Source organism: Capra hircus, chromosome 11 (genome assembly GCF_001704415.2).
Source record: "Capra hircus breed San Clemente chromosome 11, ASM170441v1, whole genome shotgun sequence".
Classification (NCBI taxonomy): Eukaryota; Metazoa; Chordata; class Mammalia; order Artiodactyla; family Bovidae; genus Capra; species Capra hircus.
In genome coordinates, this window is record NC_030818.1 from 71,164,419 (window position 1) to 71,190,194 (window position 25,776).

Genomic DNA, 25,776 nt, shown 5'->3' on the forward strand with positions numbered 1-25,776 from the left:
TGTCAATATAGGAGACTCGGGTTCGATCCCTGGGTCGAGAAGATCCCCTGGAGAAGGAAACGGCAATCTAGTCCAGTATTTTTGCCTGGGAAATCCCACGGACAGAGGAGTCTGGTGGGCTATAGTTCATGGGGTTGCAAAAGAAGACAGATATGACTTGGTGACTAAACAACAAATTGTTTGCCAATACTTTATCCAGTCCAATCCCTCTATTTGCAGAACAGAAGTGAAGTGGTTCCTTCCCACTCACAGGACCCACCCGAGACCATCTAAAACCAAGACCCCCGGGAGAAGAGATGCTGCTGTCTCAGAGCCATCAGTGTGGAAGCCCAAAGTTGCCACTGGGATAACTGGAGATTCTGACTCACACGCTCAACTTCAGGAAAGAGGACCAAAACACAAGTGGAAAATCACAGGTTGAAATCTAATGGGACTAGGAAAGACAACCCACGTTTCAAGCTCTGCTTGCAGAGGTGTAACCATCGGTTAAATCCTCAGAAGTTTATGTTGCTAATGTTCATTCATCACTTAAACTCAGGCACTGTTTTAAAATCTCTCTGGTGAAGGGCTGGGGAAAAAAACGGGAAACAAGGACCTGGCAAGCTACCAGCCCTAGTCTGTGAACAATATGAGAAGAAAACAGCAACTTCATTTTTTCCAGTCAGCAGCCAGTCAAACATCAAACAGTACAGAAATGGTCAGAGAGGACAAACCCTCTCGTCCGGGGCTGAGAACAGGTTGTTTTGGCTGTCAAGCATTTTCAAAACAAGTTTTCTTGGTCTCATGACAGGTTGTGGCAAGAACAAGAAAATAAAAAGAGTGGAAGATCCCATGATCACCGCTCCGGGCTTCCACGTGGGCTGGCTCTGCCTGCACCGTCAGGTCCGCTTTCAGAGTGTGCAGATAAAGCTGGTCTTAGGGCTAATACCACCTCGCCAGTGACACCACTGAACAGAGGGCGTCCTCTAAGAACTCTCTGGCAGCCAGATCATCATTCCAGTCTCAGGGGGATAGGTCAAAGGCACTCTTAAGCCCAGGAGTGCTGCACTGCTCCAACCTACGCCCTGCTTTATTTTAATTTTCACCTCCTGTTACGTGGACAAATTACTCCTCTGAAACTGAGGTTAAAAGCCCTCTGCTTTGAGGTGGATTTTTCCATCTCAACCACAGAACACTTGGTCAGGGTGGGGCAAAGGGATCATCAGCAAGGAGGCACTGTTGGGGCGGGCCAAGATCAAGCTGGTCTAGAAAGTGCCATGAGCTCTCTACCAGTAGTGATCTTGTTCTTAAGGGTGGCAAGCATGCAGCTGAGCATGGCAGTGCTGAAGGACACACAATCGAGTTGACATCTGGAGATGAGAGTTATCAAGTCATTCAGAGAAAACGTTGCCAAGTCCACCAAACAAGTGCGTGGGGAATTCTCAGACCCCCCTGAATTATTACAGAAGAATGCAAGGCAGCAGACCCAGACTGAAGTTCAGACTCCGATTCTGGATCGCTGTGTGACCCTGGGCACAGCACTTCCCTTCCCTGGGTCTTCTTTATTTCACCTGCAGTAAGGCACTGGATCATCCTCCAAGCTCCAGTTCTGCAGTCCCTAGACTTCCCAGAGTAAGGGGCATCCAGTTGGTTACCATCACGCCTGCTCTGGCTGTTTCAAGTTACTCACATCACAGGAGCAGCTACAGTCCCCACTTTTAGCAATGTTTCTAGAAGAACCTCTGTGAAGAGGGCTTGCCCTTATTTCACGAGACAAGTTATTAGAGACAAAGGCTGTCTTTATTCTGCCAACTGTCTATGAGAATGTTCAAAAGAAAGAGGGCTGAGGAGATGTGAAGGCTGGTACAAGACATCCTACACCCCGCCCCCCATCTCTGCTCCCACCCCAAAGACACACAGCAGGACCTGTCAGCATTTACTGTCTCTACCCAGGAAATGATTTGAAGGCACGGCCAAACTCTTGCTGAGCCTTTATTACCAGCGGGAGAGGACTAGAAAATGCGTGAGTCCTCCTCCCCAAGTCAGTGGACAGATTGTTCAACTGATTCTTGAGCTGTTCCTTCACATAGGATACCCACATCAATTTAAATTTCAACTAAACTTCAAATAATGTTTTAGCATAAGTATATCCTAAATATTGCAAGGGATATACTTATACTAAGTTGTTTGTTGTTTCTATAGAATTCAGATTTACCTGGGCAACTTGTATTTTCAATTGCTGTAACTGGAGCCCCTAACTTGGAGAGTAAGACTGGGTCTTTGGGCATTGAGGTGGCAAAGAAAAGGTAAAAGGGACCAAGACAAGGATTCCTTTATAGGAATGGACATGTGTGACCACAGATCTCAGTTTTCACTGCTTTCCTTATTATTTCTAAGGCAAGGAGGATCTATTGTGATCCTGTGCCAAGGCAGGTCACCATATCAGTATGTAATTTGCTGATTTAAGGAAAATCTTATTGCCTACAGAAAAGAGAATCAAGTGTCTTAGCAGAGCAGTTAATAACAAGCTACCATTAACTGCACACAACAATAACCCAGACATTTTACAATCATTTTCCCATTTTATATCCACAGCGACTTCTCTGGTGGTCCAGGGGTTGAGAATCCACATGCCAGTGCAGGGGACGCAGATTTAATCCCTGCTCTGGCAAGAGTCCACATGCCACAGAGCAACTAAGCCCGCCTGCCGCAGTCCTGAAGCCTATGTGCCTAGAGCCTGTGCTCTGCAACAAGATGCCACCGCAGTAAGAAGCCCATGCACCACAAGGAAGAGTAGCCCCCGCTCCCCGCAACTAGAGAAAGCCCACACACAGCAACGAAGACCCGAAAACAAACACCAAAAGACATCCACGGCCCCCTGTGAGAGAGGACTGTCACCCTCCTGCACAGATGAGAAAACCAACATCCACAGAGGTGACAAAATGCCACAGGAAGCGGCAGAACCGGGATGTGAATCCTGGTTGGGTGGGCCCAGAGCACACATTCTCTCCACGTTGCAGAACTCTGCTATCTGCCTCTTTTCTTTCTTTTTCTCCTGCCTCAGCTACTGCAGCCCTCCTCAAAGCAGACTGGCCTACCTGGAACCCCTGTGCTTCCTGGCCTCTGAGCATCATCTGGCAGGAGCATCCTCTCTCCATCTCTGCACATCAGCTCCTGTCCAACCTCTGACCTCCAGTGCCAGCCACTTCGATCTCAAGGGACAGACGCCATCTCCTTCCTCTGGACTCCCAACTGCGCCGACTGTGTTTCGCCTGCACATTGCACAAGCTGCTGCCTGATAAGTCATTTATGTAGAAGGCAATGGCGCCCCACTCCAGTACTCTTGCCTGGAAAATCCCATGGACGGAGGAGCCTGGTGGGCTGCAGTCCATGGGGTCGCTGAGGGTTGGACACGACTGAGTGACTTCACTTTCACTTTTCACTTTCATGCATTGGAGAAGGAAATGGCAACCCACTCCAGTGTTCTTGCCTGGAGAATCCCAGGGACAGGGGAGCCTGGTGGGCTGCCGTCTATGGGGCCGCACAGAGTCAGACACGACTGAAGCGACTTAGCAGCAGCAGCAGTTCATCTCAGAAAGCTGGTCCAGTGAAGGCAGACTGCATCCCACGCGTCACTTAATATGGTGCCTGACACCTACTTTGAATTCAGTAAAACGTCTGCTCAATGAATAAACAAATGGGAAGAGTGCTGATGATCTGGACAGAACCTAACCTAAACATCTGCCACTACAGATCCATACTATGGCTCACCAAACCTGAGCGAGCACCCGGAAGCTCTGCAGTTCCAAACAGACAGCTGAGCTCAGCTGTCTGGCAATTTGGGGATACCTCAGGCAATCAGTTTGTGGAAGAGCGGCAGGGTGTTATAAAAACAGAATATCAGTCTAAAAGTTGCGAAACCCAAACTATATCCTCAGATCCTACACTGTATCACCCTATGACCTAGTGGACAAGCCATTTCACTTTGTGGGGCCTCAGCTTTACCACATGTAAAATGGGTGTAATGGCAGTACCTGTCTCACAGGGTTGTTGTGAGAGTCACAGTGTGAAAATATCAATACATAAGCTGTTACCAGCTATGCCAGTGTACTTGATGTATATTATCATCATCATCTGTAAGATGATCAGGACCGACTGAATGATATCACCTATTCTGACAAAGAAAATATAATCTTGCCTTTACATATATATTCCCATTAATTTCATTTTTTTGGCAACTCAAATAATGACAGTTTAAGGGTTATCTGATCCCCAAAATGATCAATAACAGAAAATTTTGGTTTTCTAAATTTGAGTTTTAGAGGAGCTACAGAGCCTCCTGCTTTGCAATTCTGACTTGTACTCAATATACTGAGGAATTAATGCCATGAATGCACCATCTCTGGAATGGAATCTCACCCAGTGATGGACCATTCCAAAAATCAATCAGCAAGCTTTGTAGTTGGGATTCTACACAACAGGTAGATGAGCTTCAGCACCTGGAGGGCAGTGACCTTGTGCATGTGTGTGTGTGTTGTCCCCAGTGCCTTGCACATACTCTGTATATACAGTTGAGCCTTGAAGTATACAGGTGTAAACTGTGAGGGTTCACTTAACCATGGATATTTTTCAACTGTAAATACCACAGTCTGTGGTTGGTTGAATCCGTGGATGCAGAGAAACTCTGGAAACAGAGAGTCGACTGTAAGTTGACCTGTGCATTGTTTGAGGGTCAACTGTAGTGTGTATATAGCTCTTAACTGTTTGCTGAATGACTTACTAGTAATACTAGCAATAACTTCACTGCAGAAGCCATTGCTGCCTTTGATTCTTACAATCACAGCTGCTCTAAAGCCTGTTTTCTCCACGCCACGGCATCTCTACCTGGCAACTCAGCCTGATCATCCAGGGCACACAAGGAAGCAAGCCATTTTTTCTCCTCAGAAGTGACTCCGGATTAAGGACCACCTGAGATCACTCCAGGCTCACTTCTGCTTTCTCGGCTTCCATTTTCCATTAGGCATGACTAAGTGCCAGAGGTTCTGTCTGTCTGTCTGGGAAGATAGGAGTCACTGGAATTTTTTGTCCTTTTCTTGATGTGCAGCCTTCCTGCTGGTTTGCAGGCAGCTGTGAAGCAGTGTCCTTCCTTTGGCCTGCTCTGCTACGACACCCCTTTTCTTCGCTGGCCCACTGATTATAGTAATAAGTCAAGCCACAGGAATGTTTACCCTCCCTTAAAGGTACTCAGTGCCAGGTCTCTACACTCTCAGAAGAGCCATTTCTGCTCAAGAATACCTTGGGCTGCCTCCACGGCCACAGACGCCCTCAGCCTCCAAGGTGAGCTGCTAGGAAGAAGGTTCCCATGCCAGGTCACCCCATGGGAAGGTGATGGGCACGTGAATGCAGGCATGCTACCCTTCAGCCCCAGACTCAACTGTGCTGCTCCTATAAGTAAGGGAGCAAGAAATAGGCACAGAAAAGGGGGGAGGTCAGAGATGGCTTGGGCTGGCCCTGGACCAGCGATCAGGGACACAGGGTTCTTATCTCTGTACTGTATGGCTCTGAACAAATTCTTCCAGGAAATGAAAATGAAGTGTCAAATCTATGCCAATCACTGTGCTGAGGGTTTTAAATACACCAATCACTCCATTTAATCTCCGGCACAATGGCAAATGCTGACCACACTCAACCTTGGCTGTACTGGATGATCCCTGAGGTCCCTTCCTTGTTTCACAGCCTGAGACTGGCCACTACTGACAAACTTACCTTCCTAGATGCGATCCTGCTTGGTCACCTAACCCAGCTCTGTTACTGGCTGTGGATCTGGAAGGTCACTGACATAGTGGTAAGTACCCCAGTATCTGCGCCCTGTTTTTGCTCACTTCTATAAAGCTGTGATTTTAACAAGTCGTGAATCTAGCTCATCTTCACAGGTGGCCCCTGTGCTGAGGAAACTGACAAAAAACAAGAGAGAATCTCATTTCTGCAGAAACAAGGCCTCTGCTTGTCACTAATGATATGCACAAATTGGATGGCTGTTCTTTGATGCTTCCCCCCTTTTCTAAAATTCATGCCTTAATGAGAAGTGATAGAACCGTGAGGCTTGGCCCTCTTGCCTTGGCTGGACTCCACATCACACGTGACAGCCCTGAGCAGCCCCAACAGCACCTGTCAGAAACCAACATGCACATCTGAACAGTCAAGCCTAATTCCTAAGAAGCTGTTTTAACTTGACATCTGAAAAAGTATTACATCGAGAATTATTTTACTGGGTGTGTGTGTTCAGGGCATCTGTGTGCACGTTCCACAGCTGAAGTGTTCTATAAATATTAGATACGGGTTGTACAAAAAAGCATCACGTACGTAGTGTACTTAATTCCATTTAGCAGTGTTTTCAATTTGTGCCTGACCTCTGGCAACAGAGATGGAATTTTCTCAACAAGAATAAAAAAGTATGTGAAATTACCTTAAACACAATTTTCATTTACAATTCCAGAAATAAGTTAGAGCTTGGTGATCGTTGGCTACTTGCCCAATACTTTCAGATGAGGGTCCTGAGGCCCAGAAATGTGAAGTGTCCTTTCCAAGTTCACACAGGAAATTAATAATGGTGTCCAGATGCGACCCAGGTCTCCTAACTCCCAGGCCATTATTCTTTGCATTTTTGTTACTTATGGTTTTCCTTCCATCCATTCAAAGGCAACTTTAATTCCATAAGTATTACGGAAGTATTTAATTCCAAAGTTTCTACTTTGGTACACTACAAAAATCCCAAACCAACTCCCCGACTCTTTCCTTTCTGAATCTGTAAGACATCTGTCTATTTTTCCAAGAAAATGCAGGAGTGTAACTCACAAACAAGGAAGTAGCTGTACTTGGTTATCATGAACACATTCCCATCCGGGAGGGATAATCAGAATCCAAGCCTGAGCTGATCAGTAGCTTTCACAACAGGACAGCTAGGTGAATTCCTCCAATTAGACCTGCTGATCACTCCGTTACCCTTCCGCCTGCAGCTTCTGGCGCGACTCAGGCTTGCATGACTGAGACCAGAGGGTAAAGCCTCACCCTGGTTTCCAATGAGAAAGCAGCCTGAACAGGGGGTTCAGTCCCCAAAACAGAGTGGCCACAGAGTGGAATCAAAGGAAGCCAGGAACACAGATGGAGGACCTGGAAGAGATGGCCTGTGAGGTCATGTGCAAGGAGTAGGGAGGCTGCTTGGGGCTGCGAACACTCCGTGCCTGGTACAGCCTGGTCTGTGCAGGCTGGAAGAATGGTGAGCAGCCTACTCCAGGATGAGGGCTGTATTAGCAGTAATTGATGGCCAGGCTTTTTAATGGAGCTTATCATTTCACAGCAACAGATGTCAGGTTCTAATAAATAACATGTTCTCTCTGACCTACGCAATTTGGAGAGGAGGCCTGGACGCCAGGCACATTTGGATTCCTCCCATCTCTGTTGCTCTCTCTTCTCAGAGGAAAAACAAACTGAATCCCTTGAAGATACTTTTCAAAATGAATCTCTGTGCAAGTTCAAGGATGCAATAACTTCACACAGCTTCTGCAGGAGACCCAGGTTCGATTCCTGGGTCGGGAAGATTCCCTGGAGGAAGAAATGGCAACCCACTCCAGTATTCTTCCCTGGGGAATCCCATGAACAGAGGAGTCTGATGGGCTATAGTCCACGGGGTTGCAAAGATTTGGACATGACTGAACACGCATGCATATGCTCTCTGTCTCTAAACCTGGGGGACGGTAAGCATGTGCATGCAGGAACCCAGGGCACGTTGGAGGAGAGGAAGGTTTGGGGTCCTCGACCAGTTCCTCTGCAGGCACCATCACTGGTTCTTCTCTTGTCCTCAACAGGTGCTCTCATCCCCCAAGCTAGGCTAGCCTGGGCTTGAAAAATTCCCTCTTCTCTCTGGGGGAGTTCAGCTGAGATGAGGTTGGGAGTTTTAAAAGGGAACTATTCCTAGGAAACTCAAAGGAAAAAAAAAGAAAGAAAACAGAAAACACATGAATCATAGCAGCAGTTGGACTTGCAGGCTCTGCCACTGAGGTCTGAGCCCTGATGGGCCCCTGAGGCTAAGCTTCCTGGGAGTCTAAGCTTGGTTGTTTTTGCCCAGCTCGGGGTTCTCCCTTCTGCCCAGGGAGCTTTGTGCCCAGAGTGGCTCAGTTCTGCAGCTACACCACTCCCTCCTCAGAAGGGCTGTGGGGGTAAGCAATCATAGTGGCTGCAATTCTTACCTTCCTGGCCAACCCCTACCCTTGGATGCCAGATGAGAGTTCCAAAAATATAACCATAAAGGGGAGAGGGGAGGAGCAGTGGTCCCAGGAGAGTGCTGTGAAGTCCCCATCAGGGTTTTCCCTAACACTGAGCAATGACTGGCTACCTGGGCCCCAAAGCTGGTTCAGCCAGGACTCCCTGTGGTCAGCTGGCCAAGCACAGGGACTGAGAGAGAGGCCTGATGCCACCACTAAATCTTACCAGAAGACGCAAGTGAGTAATTTCTGGAGAAACAAACACATAAATAGGCTCACATTATAACCACTTATACTTCATGACCATCCCCTCCCCATCATCAGCCCTATCCTGGTCTCCAAGGAATTCTCAGGCCTCAGGGGTCCTGAAACCATACTGTGGGATGTCCACGCTGTGCTCTATGGCATCCCAGAGGGGCCCAGAGGCCACAGTAAGGGATGGGATGGGGGGTACATCAGGTGACGGGACATCTAACCCCTTTCTCTTGAGGAGAGGAGATCTGTCTTTATCTGTTTGACTTAGAAGACTACTGTGTAAGACTGGATTGACGCATTTGGCCACTAATGAGAAGTCTAAAGAAAACAGTGTCTTTGGGAATACTAAGGTATTAATGATGAAAAATAACTGCAGTAGTCCAGAATGTACAATTTAAAAAATTCTTGAAAGAGAAAGTTGTTCTGCAAGGATAACGGAATGATAAATAATAGAGTATGCAAGGTAAAAAGCCACATATGGGGAAATATAGACTGCTTTGGATAAGTTTCAAAATAAGAAACTAACATCTCTTTCTGACCTGGAGGCAAGGGGGAAACAAGATGCTTTAGATGGTTCACAATGAATTACTCCCATGTGTTGACTGAGAAACTATTTTTCAAAATAATCCATTTATATAATGGATTTAATGTGTGACAAGCCATTGCAGTAGGTGATTTGGGGGTTAAATTTTATTACAAGAACCTACTCAGACCTCTAGAATCAACTTAAGGTTTTATCCAATGAAACTCAGGGAAAACTCATGCCATCTATTCATAGATTCATCAAGCTAGGAAGGATTATAAAAGTTACCTGGCTCATTCCTCTAGATAGAGCTAAAGCTATGTACAAGATACGAAAGTAGGTAACTAGCGGGTTCAACTTTTTTTCAGTGATTGCTGGTTTTGTGTAGATTAAACAGTTGAGGGCTGGAATTTTTCCCCTTTTCAAACCAGCTATACTGGCACCAAGAAGACACAACCACAGAGGGTAGCAACCATGAATAGGGCAGATTAGAAGTGAAGAATCTCCGGTGAAGTCACTGAGGTGAGGGACTGTTTTATAGGGTCACATGTGTCGATAGCAATGCTGACTCTGCTACCTTCTAATCAAAACTCTCTGTTTTTCCTCCAGGGATGATGACATTTACTGAATGCTCGCAACATGCCATATCCTATGCTAGACAGTTCACCTGTATTACCTGTGTAGTGGCGAATTCTAAGATAGCTGTTATGTCCTCACTCCCTGGTGTATACTCCCTGTATTAGCCCCAGGACTGCAAAAATGATGTATTTCATTCCTGTCAGTGGATTACTAATGCAGGAGATGCAAGAGATGTGGGTTTGATCCCAGGAAGATCCCCTGGAACAGGAAAGAGGCAACCTGCTCCAGTATTCTTGCCTAGAAAATTTCATGGACAGAGGAGAGGAGTCTGGCTGGCTACAGTCCATGGGTTTGCAAAGAGTCAGACATGACTGAGCAACAGAGCAAACACACACACAAGTGGTTCATGTTACATGGAATGGATTGATGACTTGAAGGAAGGGGTATTAATTGGTAAGCCTGGACTAATCAAATAAACCCTTTAAATCTGAGTCTAGATGTCAGTGACACAGTCAGAAATTGGAAATATGAGGATTTCATGTACCACTAAAAGCTTGACAATGGAGGGGCCCACACGACAGGGAACAGCCTCTAGCTGACAGTCAGCAAGAAAACAGGGACTTCAGTCCTACAGCCACAAGGATATGAATTCTGCCAACAATCTGAATGAGTCTGCAAGAGGCCCTGAGCCTCAGGTATGGTAACAGCCTGAGCCAACACCTTGACTTTAATCTTTCGGGACCCTGAACAGAGAAGTGAGGAGGACTGTGCTGGACTCCTGATCTACAGAAAGTATGAGATGACAATTTGTACTGTTATAAGATGTTAAATTTCTGTTGTTCATCAACAATAGAAAATCACATACCCTACTTGAAATATCAATAACCTCAGATATGCGGATGCCACCATACTTATGGCAGAAAGAGAAGAACTAAAGAGCCTCTAGATGAAAGTGAAAGGGGAGAGTGAAAATGTTGGCTTTAAACTCAACATTCAGAAAACTAAGATCACGGCATCTGGTCCCATCACTTCATGGCAAATAGATGGGGAAACAATGGTAACAGTGACAGATTTTGGGGGGCTCCAAAATCACTGCAGATGGTAACTGCAACCATGAAATTAAAAGACGCTTGCTCCTTGGAAGAAAAGTTATGACCAACCTAGACAGCATATTAAAAAGCAGAGACATTACTTTGCCAACAAGGTCCGTCTAGTCAAAGCTATGGTTTTTCCAGTAGTCATGTATGGATGTGAGAGTTGGACTATAAAGAAAGCTGAGTGCTGAAGAATTGATGCTTTTGAACTGTGGTGTTACAGAAGACTTCTTGAGAGTTCCTTGGACTACAAGGAGATCCAATCAGTCCATCCTAAACGAAATCAGTCCTGAATAGTCATTGGAAGGACTGATGCTGAAACTGAGGCTCCAATACTTTGGCCACCTGATGCGAAGAACTGACTCATTAGAAAAGACCCTGATGCTGGGAAAGATTGAAGGTGGGAGGAGAAGGGGATGACAGAGGATGAGATGGTTGGATGGCATCATCGACTCAATGGACATGAGTTTCAGTAACTCTGGGAGTTGGTGATGGATAGGGAAACCTGGCGTGCTGCAGTCCATGGGGTCGTAAAGAGTCAGACACGACTTAGCGACTGAACTGACTTGATATTCTAAACTAGCTTCCCTATTTTATAGATAAGGAGACAGACTCAGATTAAGAATTTGCCTAAAGTTACACAGCTAGTAAGTAGCAGAGATAGGTTTAAATCCGACTCTCTCTTGACTTTAGGGTCAGTGCTCTTAAAGGCCGCATGTATTTCTTCTCTATATTTGTTACTCAAATACCAGGCTTCTGAGAAAGGAGGGTCAGAAGTGGTACAGAGAATGGAAAACTTTATCCCTCTGCCTAGGTGTGGCTGTACAGAAAGTCAGAGGCCCTATGTTGAGTCCTGACTCCACTATAAGTTACCTGTGTGCCCTTAAGAAAGTCACTGAGTCTCTCTGAGCCTCAGGTGTTTTAATATGTATGAAGGGTGGTGAAAATTTTTTTACTAAACTCCTCATAGGACTACAGTGATGATTTCAAGAAAGTATGTGAGGGTGCATGATAAATGGCAAAGTCCACAGGGCAGGCAGAGAAGCCTGGATGTCATGCAGGTGTATCTTTTCTTGGTGACAGAGTCTCGATGTCCTCTGCATACAGGCTGGACATGGCTCTCTGATGGCTTGTTCCAAAGAAGACATTTAAAAATAAGATATTTTTTTTTCTTTTTGGAGGGGAAATATATTTTCCATTACCTTTATTTGGAAATCACCAAATAAAGTGGAGCATAACCTTTCTTTCTTTTCTAAAATTCTTTAAAAGTCAACTGACTATTTAAAGCCAAAGTAACAACAATATATTGTGGGATTCATGATATAAGAAGATATATCAGAGGAGAGCAGAAGATATAAAGAGAATTATACTGTTTTAGGTTTCTACATTACACTTGAAATGTTATAGTATTAATTCATCATAGATGGAGACAAATTAAGAATGTGTTTTAGTGTGTTAAAAACTAAAATATGATACATAGAGATACTTAAAGACCAAGAGAAGACAGAATGGTATACTAAAAAATTCTCAAATAAATAAAATGAAAGATTTGGAAGGGAACAACAAAGGAATAAAGAACAGGGGAAATAAACAACAAATAGGAAGAAGGCAGACTTATATGCAACCAGCTCATTAATATGAAATGTAAATGAATGAAATACTCCAATTAAAAGGCAGAGATTATCAAACTAGATTTAAAAAAACAACCTACAAAAGGTTTTCTTGACATATAAAGGCACACACAGGATGAAAGAACAAGGATGAAAAAAGATATACCATGCAAAAAATAAGTACAAGAATGCTGGTGAAACTAGATTCATATTACACCCAGCAGAATTCAAGTGAAGGAGTATTATCAGAAATAGCATGAGTCATTTCATAATGATAGAAGGGTCAATTTATCAAGAAGATGTAACAATTCCAAATATGTATGTACATAAATAACAAACCTTCAAAATCCAAAAAGCAAAAAAATGACAGAACTAAAAGAAGAAATAAACGTATCTAAAATCATAGGTGGGATTTTAACACCTCCTTTCAGTAGCTGATATAATAAAAAACACACAAAAAAAGGATATAGAAGACTGAATACTGCTAACAAGTAACTAATATGTATCCAAAACACTATACTCAAAATTGCAGGACATACATTTTTTTCAAGCTCACATGGACTATTTATCAAGATAGACTACGTGTTGAGTCATAAAACAAATCTCAACAGATTTCAAAGGATTAAGTCCATACAGATTATAACTGACCAAAATAGAAATTAGATATCAGTAACAATAAAACATCTAGAAAAGTCCCCAAACATTTGAAATTCAAGCAGCACAATTATAAATAACTCATGGTCCAAAAAGAAATCACAAAAGAAATTTTAAAAATTTTCTAACAAAATGATAAAGAAAAACAACATATCAAAATTTGAGAGAGACAGCTAAAACAAACCTTTTAGGCAGAAATTTATAGCTTTAAAGGCTTATATTAAAAAAGAAGAAAGGATTAAAATCAATGATCTAAACTTACATTTTGAGAAATGAAAACTGAAAAAGAAGAAATTAAATTGAAAATAAGTCAAAGGAAATAATAAAGATAAAAGCATAAATGAACAAAATGGAAAACAAACCACAGGAAACAAATCAACAAAGTAAAGGCTGCTTCTTTGAAAAGATTAGAAAAACTGATAAACCCCTAAGCAGATTTTTTTTTAAAGAAAAGGGGATAAGAGGATAAAGATACAAATTTTCACTTTAAGGAGTAAAAGAAGCTATATCACTATATCCTACAGATATTAAAAGGAAAGTAAGACAATACCATAAACAATTTCATGCCAATCAATTCAACAACTTAAATATGATGGATAAATTTCTTTTAAAAATAACCCACAACTTGCTAAAACTAACAGGAGAAACTGTAAAAATCTGAATATCTCTATATGTAGTACAGACATTTAATTTTTTTCCACAAACAGACTCTACCAAACATTGAGGAAAAAAATAACACAAAACCTACACAAACTCTTTCAGAAAACAGAGGAGGCAGGGAAACTTGTCAATTCATTTTATGAAGCCAGTTTAGTGCTACTATAACAGTCTAATAAGGACAATACAAGAAAAGTAACTTCTGACCACTATGACTCATGAACATAGATATAAAATTCTCAATGCAATTTTAGCAAATTGAATCAAATAATATAAAAAAGGATAAAGTATCATGACTCAGAAGGGTTTATTTATTGCTGGAATGCAAGGTTGGTCTGACAATTGAAAACTAATGAATGTAATTCTCCATTTTAACAGAAAAAAGAAAAAACACAGGATCATGTCAATAGATACAGAAAAAGCATGCTACAGAGTTTAATACTCAGCCATGATAAAAATCTCTCAGCAAAGCAGGAATATAGGGGAATTTCTTTAATCTGCTAAAGACATCTAAGTAAAACCTAATGCTAACATTAACCTTAAGGGGATATACAAAGCCAAATGTCTGCTCATAGTGCTTGTGTACAACAATGAACTGGAGGTCCCAGTCAGTACAGAAGGTTCAAAATAAAAAAAGAAGAAACAAAAAAAAACAGAAAGATTATAAACACTGGAAAGAAAGAAGTAAAGCTGTTAACAGATGATATGACTGTTTATGTAAAAAATCTTAATAAATCTACAAAAAAGCTACTAGAACTTGGTAGGATTATAAATTTAGAAAAGTTAATAGAGAAAAGTCATTTGTATTCCTATATACCTGCAACAACTGGAAAATGAAATCTGAAAAACTATCATTCACAATAAAAGCAAAAATGCTAAAAATATACAAGAGTTCCACATGAAATCTTAAGACATATCTGAGATAAAATATAGAAGATCTAAACAAAAATCATGTTGTTGATTGGAAAACTCAGTATTGTCAAAATGTCAGTCAGTTCTTCATTGAGCTACAGATTCAATGCCATCTCAATCAAAATCTCAGCAGGTCTTTTTTGAAAGTTGGGGCTGGAATTGGCAAACTGACTCTAAAATTTATACAGGAATACAAAGGACTTAAAATAGCCAAAACAATATTTAGAAAGAATAAAGTTGGAGAATTTATATTTCCTGACTTTAAGAACTATTGGTATATAAACAGAAAACTAGATAGAAAAGAATATCCAGAAACAGACCCACTTATATATGGTCTATTTATTTTGATAAAGGCATGAAGGTAATTTCAACAAATGTTGCTTAAATAGCTGGAGATATATAAGCAAAAAAATTAACTTCAGCTTCTACCTCATACCATACCCCAAAATGAATGTGAGATGGATTATAGACCTAAATGTCAAACCAAAACCAAAGCTTTAGAGAAAGACAGAGGAGAATCTCTTCAGGCATTTGAGGAAGGCAAATAATTATGAGGATACAAAAATATTAACATAAAAATAAAACACTGATAAAATAGATTTCATTAAAAATTTTCTGCTCATCAAAAGATACTGTTAAGAAAATGAAAAAGCAAGCCACAGATTGGGAGAAAATAATTGTAATACATATTTCTGACAAATATATAAAGAACTCTTAAAACTTAATAATAGACCAACAACCTGATTAAAAATACACAAAATTTGAACAAACACACCAATAAGCACATGAAAATATGCTTATCAGTAATCATTAGAATATCAAAATTAAAAGCTCAATGTGATATCCCTTCACTCCCTGTAGAATAGCTAAAATTAAAAAGACTGACAATACCAAGTGTTGGAGAGGATATGCAACAACTGGAACCTGACATATTAATGGTGGGGGTACAAACTGGAACAACGATTATGAAAAAGGTGGTTAGTTTCTTATAAAGTTCATCATACACACATTCCCACTTCCAATTATCTACCCACAGAATTGAAAGTATGTCTATTAAAAACTCATGTAAGAAAGTTCACAGCAGCTGTATTCATAAAAATCCCCAAACTGGGAACAACCTAAACACACATATGCAGATGAATGGATTAGTACATTATAGTATATTCAGACAATAAAATATTACTCAGCAGGAAAAAGAAGCAATGCCACAACAGATAAGTTTAAAATTAATTATGTTAAACACAAAAGACATGAAAGAGTACAATCTGTATTATTCCATTTATAAGAACCATCTAGAAGAGGAAAAACTAAGACATGATGATAGAAAAAAGCATTGTTTTGGGGGTGAGGAGACTAACTGGAAAGGGGTAGAAGGTAACTGTCAAAACTCCGTCAAAAGTTACACTTGAATCTGTCTACTTCACTGTATGTAAATTTTAAGTGTACCTAAATTATGCTACAATAAATACGTTTAAATGATAAAGATATCTTTAAAAGAAAACCCTTGCCTTCAAAGGACTCACAGGTTGATGAAGGAAATGAGATGTATACAAAGATGTGAAAAAGCAAAGAACAATACAAATGAGATTTCAAAGCAGTCTATGACCAATAGGTCAACCCAAACTGGAGAGAGGTGAAAGAACTGCCTGTAAGTTAACATGGATGGAAAACCATGTGGAAGGAAGAGGAGATTTGCAGGAGCAGAAAGAGAGCAGGAGGAAAGAAGCAGGCAAAGGTACTGTAAGTCAAAGAGGAAGCTAAATCCAACCAAGGGTCCTCTCCATGTCCACCCCCTGACTGATCCTTCGCCTCAAGCCTATCATAGGCAGGAGTACAGTCTTGTTTTTCAGGATGAAGTTTGGGAAGATTAATAGCCCTGCCCAAGGTGACAGAGCTTACAGATTAGAACTTGTGATGGGAACTGGGGTGCACATGACCCCAAAGCCTGTGCTCACCCAGCAGAGGGGATTCACTTGTGAGGACAGAACTTGCTGGACAGCCATGAGCAAGAAGTACAAGTCACAGGAGAAGCTCTGGTCAGTGCCAGAAAGTGGCCTTTCTGAGTTCACATGTTTAGAATTCTGCTCTATGGGAGGGAATAGACAGCTGACTCCACTCCATGGGCTCTAGTGCTGTTCATAAACCATGAGAGTGTTTATGGCCTGGGCAGAGCTCTCCAAGTGAATTACAGCCTTGTGCGCACTGTGTGCATGCAGCATTTCCACAGGACAAAGAAGCAGGGAGTGCAAGGAACGCTGCAGTTGGCCTCTGTCTCTTTCTGTCCTGTCTCTTCACCTTCTCCCCCAATCTCTAGTCTGTACTGCAGGGAAGTTCTCTGGTTGTGCTTATCCACTACCTGGACTTCTGACACAGCTCAGGGAAGTTACTCGGATCAGTTTAAGAAGGGAGTTTTTAAACTACTTCTTTCTAGCATGAGCTGACTTTCTCTTTTATTACACTTAAAATGGATCCATCTTCACTACAGTAGAAGGCAGATTTTTTAAAAACACTACTTCAGATGTTTTCTTTAGGCTGGTGGTAATGTAAAGCAAATGTCTCTTGCAATTCTGAACCAATCTGTTAAGATAAACAGGCCTCACTTACGACAGGCCTACACTGAAATCATAGGCTTTGGTCTGCAACTCCTTAAAGACTAAATTCATACATGCTAAAAAGTTTACTGAAAAAGCATGTGTGTCTATGGGCACACTCACGCACATAAGCATACACACACACAAGGAGGTAACTTTGCCATGGAAACCACAAAAACACGTCTAGTTTAGACTCCACAGCACATACCACAAATAACAGCCCATCTTTTAATGGCAGATTCTATGTAGACCCAGGGAAAGCCCAGAAAATTAAACTGCAATTCCTCAAACATAAAACTTATTTCATAATCCCCCTTTTCAAGTTTATTTCAAGATAAGTAAGTCTTACTCATCGTCATTAGTTACCTTTGCATGTGTTTGTTTTTTTCCTTAAATAGAATTTCAGACTTGGGCATTGTGGACAAAAAGGGAAAACACAGGGAGGAAGGGCACACTGAAGGTTCAGACAACAACAGCTCTGGATTCCACACATGAATCTGAGGCAATCTAGGTTTCTAGAGAAAGTTGTCCTGTCATTATTTAAAAGAGTCCCAACTCTGCTGTGAGTGAAAGCCTTGTACTACAGAAAGTATGGAGATGCCAGGGGGTACCTGGGGAACGAAAGAGAACCCACAGCGGGGAAGAAACGAGCAAGAAGCCTTACCAATCAAGAGCGTTCTAGGTCTGGAAGGCCAGGTTTTACTAGTACACACTTTAAAAAACCATCACAAGTTGGTTTGATATCATAAACGCTTTGATCTCTCCTGCTGGGCTATAAATTCCATGATGACATGGAAAATTTCTGATTTGTTTATCACCGTATCCCCAGCCTTGGGCACACTGCCTGGAACATGGGAGATGCTCAATGAATACTGGATGAGCAATGAAGAGGATGCTGAATCGATATTCTTCATCTCTGTAATTCTTTGGATCTGAACATCCTTTAGCTGGAATCATAGGTGTGAGCATACAGCTGTATGATAAAGTAATAACCACCTGCCACTCTATAATTTATTTTTGGAAACTATGACACTGACCCACTCACTGTTGCTTCAGTCTAGGAAGGTCATGGTTCATGAAGATGACTGGTGCTCCAGATACTAAAGTCTTACCTATAAAAAACATTCTGCATTTATATTTACCTACTCCATATGACTGGGGAACACTTTCTATAGAGAGGTTCAAGTGCAATAGTTATATCTCTAAATTCCAAACTCCAGCTAAACTTCAACCTCAAATTCCCAACTTATTTCCCTAAGGATATTAATAGTTCTAAGTTATTTGACTCACTGGAAAAGACTCTGATGCTGGGAGGGATTGGGGGCAGGAGGAGACGGGGATGACAGAGGATGAGATGGCTGGATGGCATCACTGACTCGATGGACGTGAGTCTGAGTGAACTCCGGGAGTTGGTGATGGACAGGGAGGCCTGGCGTGCTGCAATTCATGGGGTCGCAAAGAGTCGGACACGACTGAGTGACTGAACTGAACTGAACTGAACTGAAGTTATTTGTATAGCCATTTATTCGCAGATGATGCAGGCCCTACTCTGGGCAATGGCTGCAGAGATGCAGTGAAAAATATAACTCACTCTGTGCCTTCAAAGGCTTTACAGTTCCATATGAAAAACTAGGTACTACATCCACATGTTGACTAACAAGACCAAAATTCTATTTGTTTACTATCTGCTGAAATTTCCCATTTAAAAAAAAGTGAAAGCAGCTGTCAATATTTTCATCATAGACACCATTTATACATAACTCCAATTCCCATCTAGTAAATAGAATCTAATCTAAATAGAAAGGTAGATTTCAGAGATATCCTGTAACCCATTTTTTTTTTTTTTAAAAGACAATCTACCTGATGAGGCTAGAAGAGGAGTTGGCTAACTTTTTCTATAAAGGGCCAAACAGCAATTACTTTTGGCTTTCCAGGCCATATGTGCTCTGTTTCAGCTATTCATCCTGCAGTTGTTGCATGAAAGCAGCCACAGAAGATAACTTTAAAAATGGGTATGGCTATGTTTCAATAAAATTTTATTTATAAAAACAGGCACAGGGCAGTAGCTTGCCAACCCCTGGACTAGATAAACATATGTTACTTATTTGCAAGAAATAACAATTGATTCAGCGGACTTCCCTGATGGCCCAGGGGTTAAGAATCCGCATTGCAATGCAGGGGAAGAAGGTTCAATTCCTGGTTGGGGAACTAAGATCCCACATGCTATGGAGCAACTAAGCCCAAGCACCTTTGTAACTACTGAGCCTGCGTGCCTCAGCTAGAGAGTTCATACACTGCAAGGAAAGATCCTACAAGATGCAACGAAGATCCCTCGTGCGCAACTAAGACCCAACACAGCCAAATAACACAACAACAAAAACAATGATTCACTTACTTTGCTCTTTTGGCCATTTCATTTCCATCCCATCGTGGGCTGTATGGGTAGTTCTTCTGGGCCTGGGAATAAAGCTGTCCACTGTTGGTAAAGTGATAGACAGACTGGAATGTGAGAGTTGGCTGATCTCGAGGGAAAAACAGGGGCAGGTCAACTGTAAAGACAGAAGAAAGGAAAAGATAGTTAGGGCTTAAATGCATCTTAATACACATTTTTTGGCTAAATACGAATGGTGGGTACAAGACTCTACTTAAACCATAAACACTGGTTGATGCTTAGGTAACAGGTATGGAGAGAGAACCCAAGAAATACTGAGTTGGCCAAAAAGTTCATTTGGGTTTTCCAAACTTTTTGGCCAATCCAAGACAAGGTGTCTTCCCTGCCTTCAAGGAGTTTATAACCTAGGTAGAAAGGCAAATCACCCATAAATAAAAATTTAACCAATATGAGGCATGATGTGTAGGTAAGTGCTGAAAGAGTACTAGGAAATGGTCGCAGAGACTGGGCAACCCCAGTTCCCTGAACTGCTGTGGCACTTATTACCTGTCCAGTATTCACAGAGAAGTTAATTGTATATCTCTTTCAAGTATCTATTATATCATAAACTCATCAAAGGCTGGGCAGTGTCTTTCTCATCCGGAATTTGAAGAAGACTGTTCTTAAAGAATGGATTTGGAAAGGTGATCAAGAGGGCAAGTGATGATCTTTCTTTTCTACAGGAGATGGCAACTGGGCCACCGGAAAAAACAAAGTATATCACTTCACTTTCAATCTAGCAGTGAACTTTGATACTGAGCAGTTTTCCGTTTTTCTGTATATGTTACCATATATATCTCCTCAATCAGTATCAGCTGCTTAATGGAATGTCACAGGGACTACATATGTCTACTGTTTTAGTATATACTGATTTTAATATTTGCTATTTACAAATATTATGTGCTTTATGTTCATTTGGGGATCCTTTAATTCCATTTTTAAAAATAAAATGACTTCCTATTTTCAGTTCAGGCAAACTATCACTAAAAACATAGACTGTTTCGATGTCAAATTCCTCAAGGCATATAATATGTATTTCTGTAAATGTTACTCACTTTGAGGACATAGAATAGGCACATCCATTTAAAAAAAGAATAACAAGAAAAATGTGTATAGACTTTCCTAGCTTTACAGAGTACTTTTATATACTTTATCTAATTTGATACCTATAATTCCTTGAAGCAGACATTATTTTCACCAGCTGCATTTAATAAATGACATACTTGAGGCTCCAAAAGGTTTATTAACTTGTTCATACCACAGCTACACAGAGGCAGGACTCAAATCTAGTCCTGTAATTTAAATCCTAAGCTCCTTCCACTGGCTCACGTTGCCTTTTGCTCTTGGGTTTACTGCTCACTGTCAAAATTACAACTTAGTAAGCTAAAGTCTCTACTGTGAAGGATGTACAGGGTTCATCCTTTTGGTTCCATGAGGCAAATATAGGAAAGAAAAAGATATACTAGATAGCTATACATGTATCACCAAGTCAGTTAGGGTGACTTTTGACTTGGAACAGGCCCACCAAGTATCCAAAATGATTTTTTGAAGGAAGTTAGGTTTGCAGCAAACTTAAAAAACAAAAAACTGTCCAGTTGGTAAGGCCTCTTAGGCCTCTGAGTATATCTGACTCTGACTCAGTGCTGTAGGGGGTTTCTACAGATGAATCACCCCCCAACCAAAGAAAAGTGGCAGGATTTTGAATGTCCACTCTTTAGTCACATTTTCCAAGTGCCTCAATGCAGTTTCAATACATGTCTGTGCCAAAGCAAAAATCTGGTAACATATAGGAATAATACAAAACATGAAAAACACACTAATTCATGTGATAAGCACTTAGGTTCAAAAAACCCTTTTGAATCCTTTCATCTTACAGAGTTTGATATGAAATATCTTCAGTCATTTGGAATAAATATTGTTTTCCAAAACTTCATCTCTCTTCTGATTACTCACTTCATTTCCTCTGATTAATTTTAGAAAAAAATGCCTCTTCACATGTACTTTAATTTGATTTCAACCATGTTTATATTTTATATGTTTCATACATAAAATGAGATTCAGATTAATCTCCAAAGCAATAGCTATAGCATTGGTGCAAAGTATTTAACATGCAAGTTTCCCTTTAAAACTGCAGTAATTTTCAATAATAAAATTCAATGGCAATAATTTACCAATTCAAAGTAAGTACAGTCATCATTCAGTATCCAAGCAATATAGATAGTATCAGAAGCTTCATGACTCTTAAGCTACCAGCTTTCTAGGGCTGAAGTGCATTTTTTTTTGTTCCTGTTATTTTGTTTTGTAGAAAATGAGCCACTGGTATTTTGATAGGCTAAAAAATGATTTTCCCATCTAGTCCTGAAACATCCACTCTGACCCACTATATGCCCAATTAAGACCAGGAACAATTCAAAATATAAACATAATTTTATTTACCTAAATGAGTGAGTTACTCTGATTTTAAAAAACCTGTTAGCTGATATGTACCAATATTTTCCCCAAAAGTATTTGATTACATGATTATTTTGCCATGGAGATTTTTCTTAAAAAGTGTAGCTGGAGTCAGTACTAAAACTTAACACAGTGGCTATATCATTAGAAGGGGTAGGACTGATCAGAGTCCTTCAAAGATAAAAGTTGGTAATCCACATATTAATTCACATGAGAAAATAAATTTAAAAAATATAAATACCTTGTTCAGTTTAATGAGGGCGTATCCTGCCTGAATCAGTCTGTAGTCAGTAGAAGGATGACTTCTTTAAAAATGTTCTAAGAAGGAGTTAATAACTAAAATACCTATGAGAAATACTTTGCATTTTTCTTATAAGAATGATTTGAATGGTACAAGTTAGTTAGAATTAAAAAAACAAAACAAAATTTGTTTTCCTTATCCCCAAATGCTTCTGACACTTTACATTTTGCCTACAGGCTACGTCATGATTTTTCTGAAACATTAAAATAATGACTGCTGAGCCTTCAAACAGCTAACTCACTTTAAGAAACTCCTAAGTTTCTGGGCAGTTTGGGCTAGTCATCTCAGCCATGTTAAATCTGAGCAACTGAACATCTGCTTTCTTAGAATCCAACTCCTCTACTAGCTCAGGTTTGATTCCCAGAGTAGCATCATTCCATTGGATTCAGTTACTCATTGTCAGCGTTGTTTTCACAAGTGCTTCCTATTTCCTTCTTTCTGGATTCAGAGACTGAATTTTGCCCAGCTCTTGAGCCACAGAAGAAATGGTCCCCTTCTTGTTCAGTATAATTTTCAACAGCCATTTCCTAAGCATTATTTTCTTCAAGAACTTGTTGAAACGAGTCACACTCAAACACTGCTAATTCTGCTCAACCTGGGCACTTCACAGGAGTTGCTCACAGGGCTCTGACGCCCTGGCAGAAGGCAGGAATAATTAAGTTCTGCACCAGCTTGCCTCATGCTGGACGGTCACAGCAGTGACAGGTTCTACTGGTCACAGTCCCAGAGAACTGCCCACCGTGCAGCTTTGAGAGGCGCCAGATGCACTGAGAAACTTTGCTGCCTCTCTCCAAACCATGCTGAAGTTCTGATGGTTTTATCTTCTCTAGTAAATATGCTTAACTGCTTCTATGTCCTCATCCTTGCACCAGAAGAAGACTTCATTAGTTTTATCTAAGTTCACAAGACTCTCGAGAAACTTCACTTCCCAGCCTCAGACCTCAACAATGGAAAAATGACACTGAACAGCCAAAAGAAAAATGCCACATTGTGTATCCGATCCACAGGACAGCTGCCAGATACTCAACATTTCAGGCTTTGTTCTAACAAGTTTGATCATATGGTTTTTCCAGGAAAAAGAAAAAAAATCTAATTATGGCAAGATTAGAACAAGGGACATTAACAGAAAATAGTGATAACTAGCAGTCTGGCACAAAGCACTGAGAGAGAATAATAAATAAAAGCAGACTTAGGAAATCACAAAGCATCCCAGTTGTGGGGGTGGGGAACGCGATTCAGTGTAGGAACAAAGAGCTTGATCGTTCCCTCAAGCTATTACCATACATAGTGATGTTCACTCCCAATCTTGGTAACGGGGCCAACACTCTTGGTTGCCTAACCAACAGCCATTCTCCATCTTCTTTTATATGTTCAGACACCTCCTCCCATAGTCGGAGAGCATTCACTCCCTCAACCTTCTATAAAACCAAGGCAAAGAAATGTGATTCAATTCTGCTAATGGGACCCGAGTGGAAGTCGGCCAGGGGTCTCTGAGAAATCTTGTTCTAATTTAAGACACATATGGAGAAGCCCCCATTTCATTTTTGCCTAGATCTTATCATGTGAGATCTTGAGGCTTGGAGCTGGCACTCATCTCGTGACCATGAGCGGAAAGTCAGCCTGATGTCACTGAGCTGTCAAATTCATCTCTCTCTGGCACTGCCCAGCTCTGGATTCCTTGTTTTGTCAGACGATTACAAGACCTAACTATTTCAACTTTTAAAATCAGGTCTTCTTGGACCTGCAGTGCAAGGAAACTAAAGGAAATGTTATTCCTTGCAGCTTCTGTTCAAGAAGGCAGGATAATTGTATAATCTATTTCAGAAATATTTCCATCAAGCATGGTTAAAAACATTCAAGGCGCATAAATAGGAAAGTTTTAGCTGTCTGGAAAATTCAGTTATGTGGGACAGTTCAACCCTTGAAAATGCCAGACAAACGAGGGGTTAACCATAATTGCTTCCCTGAGAGTCGCATCATCAAATATTTTCATCATTATTCACAAGTCAGCCATTATTTCATTCCTCCAAACCTTCCCAGCTCTGTATTCTTGTGTGTTTGGGCTATAGGGAAGATGCTTCATGGATCCACTTTGTGGTGGCTATGGTTACCTTTAGATTTCCAGTCCCCCTCCAGTTCCTCGAAGCCTCAATAGGAGCTAGTTTTAACCTCATGTTGACTGGCTGTAAACTCCCCTTTCGACGATGATTCCATCTCAGGTCAATTCTTCTTAAGAGCAGTTTGTACATGTCTCATTCCCAGGCTTTCCCCGCAGTGAGCACACAACCAATTAGGGAAGTTGCCACTTACTGACTGACCACCCCTGATCTTACTAACTACACACTAAACCTCTGAGACACAGGGATCCAAACCATTAGAAAGCTAACTATCACATATCCAAAATACTCACCTATAAGAAACAGAAAAGACAAGTTTTCCAATTCAGAAGTGTCCCTACTCAAGGCATTAAAAAGCAAATGGAGTCTCTTTTTTATCATCATGGCCTTACATGTAAGTGACCAAAGAGACCAAATATTAACCACATTTTAATTCGTTGGTTTCAATTTTTCACTTTTTTGTGTGATTTGATCATGTAAACAGATGACCTTTGGGGTGTAGTAATATTAACAAACTAAAGCCTGAAGTTTCTTGGATTTTGCTGTAAATGCTAAAAATCCTAGCATGGGAGGTGACAGCATGATATGATGGAAAAAGTATACACAGCCTTTGGAGTCTGATAAAAATGCGTTTCAATTCTGAGCCCTATTCATTTATTAGTGGTGAGACCATAGGCAGAATATTTCATCTATTTGATTCTTGATTTTTCTCACCTGAAAAATGAGGGTAGTCATTCTTATAGCATTGTTGAAACAACTGAACAAAAACAGAACAGGTAGTAAATAAACATTCATTCTTTCCTCTGACTCGTCCTTTTCCTTACTTAGTATTTTTCTTTCAGTCTAGTTTTATACACTTCTATTTTTGTGAAATTTCTAACTACAGCATAAATTTTCACAGTGTTTAACTATTTTGATGGATCTCTTTCTAAACTTTGTACGACCTTTACATCTCAGTAGAATAACATACTGAAAAGAATTTAGCCTTTTCTTGATGACAAACAACACATGAAAAGATCATTATACATGAGAGTCTCAAGTGTTAATAAGACTTCACTTCCAAAAAGAAATGATACAAATGAATTTATTTACAAAACAGAAACAGATTCACAGACTTAGAAAATGAATTTATGATTACAAGGGGGGGAAGGGATAGTTAGGGAATTAGAGATTGACCTGTACACACTGCTATATTTAAAATGGATAACCAACAAAAATCTACTGTATAGACAGGGAACTCTGCTGAATATTATGTAACAACCAACATGGAAAAAGAATTTGAGAAAGAATAGATGTATGTGTATGTATTGATATAACTGAATCACTTTGCTGTCCACCTGAGACTAACACAACATTATTAA

General features: G+C 40.8%; 1 protein-coding gene across 1 annotated transcript in view; it reads right to left on the reverse strand.

Annotated features, from left to right (window-relative positions):
• BRE (brain and reproductive organ-expressed (TNFRSF1A modulator)) overlaps positions 1–25,776 on the reverse strand; it is a 402,733-nt gene that overhangs the window by 16,971 nt on the left and 359,986 nt on the right. Inside the window, exon 11 of the mRNA XM_005686868.3 lies at positions 19,511–19,664. Coding sequence (XP_005686925.1) covers positions 19,511–19,664 — 154 coding nt within the window. The remainder of the gene's footprint in view (positions 1–19,510; positions 19,665–25,776) is intronic.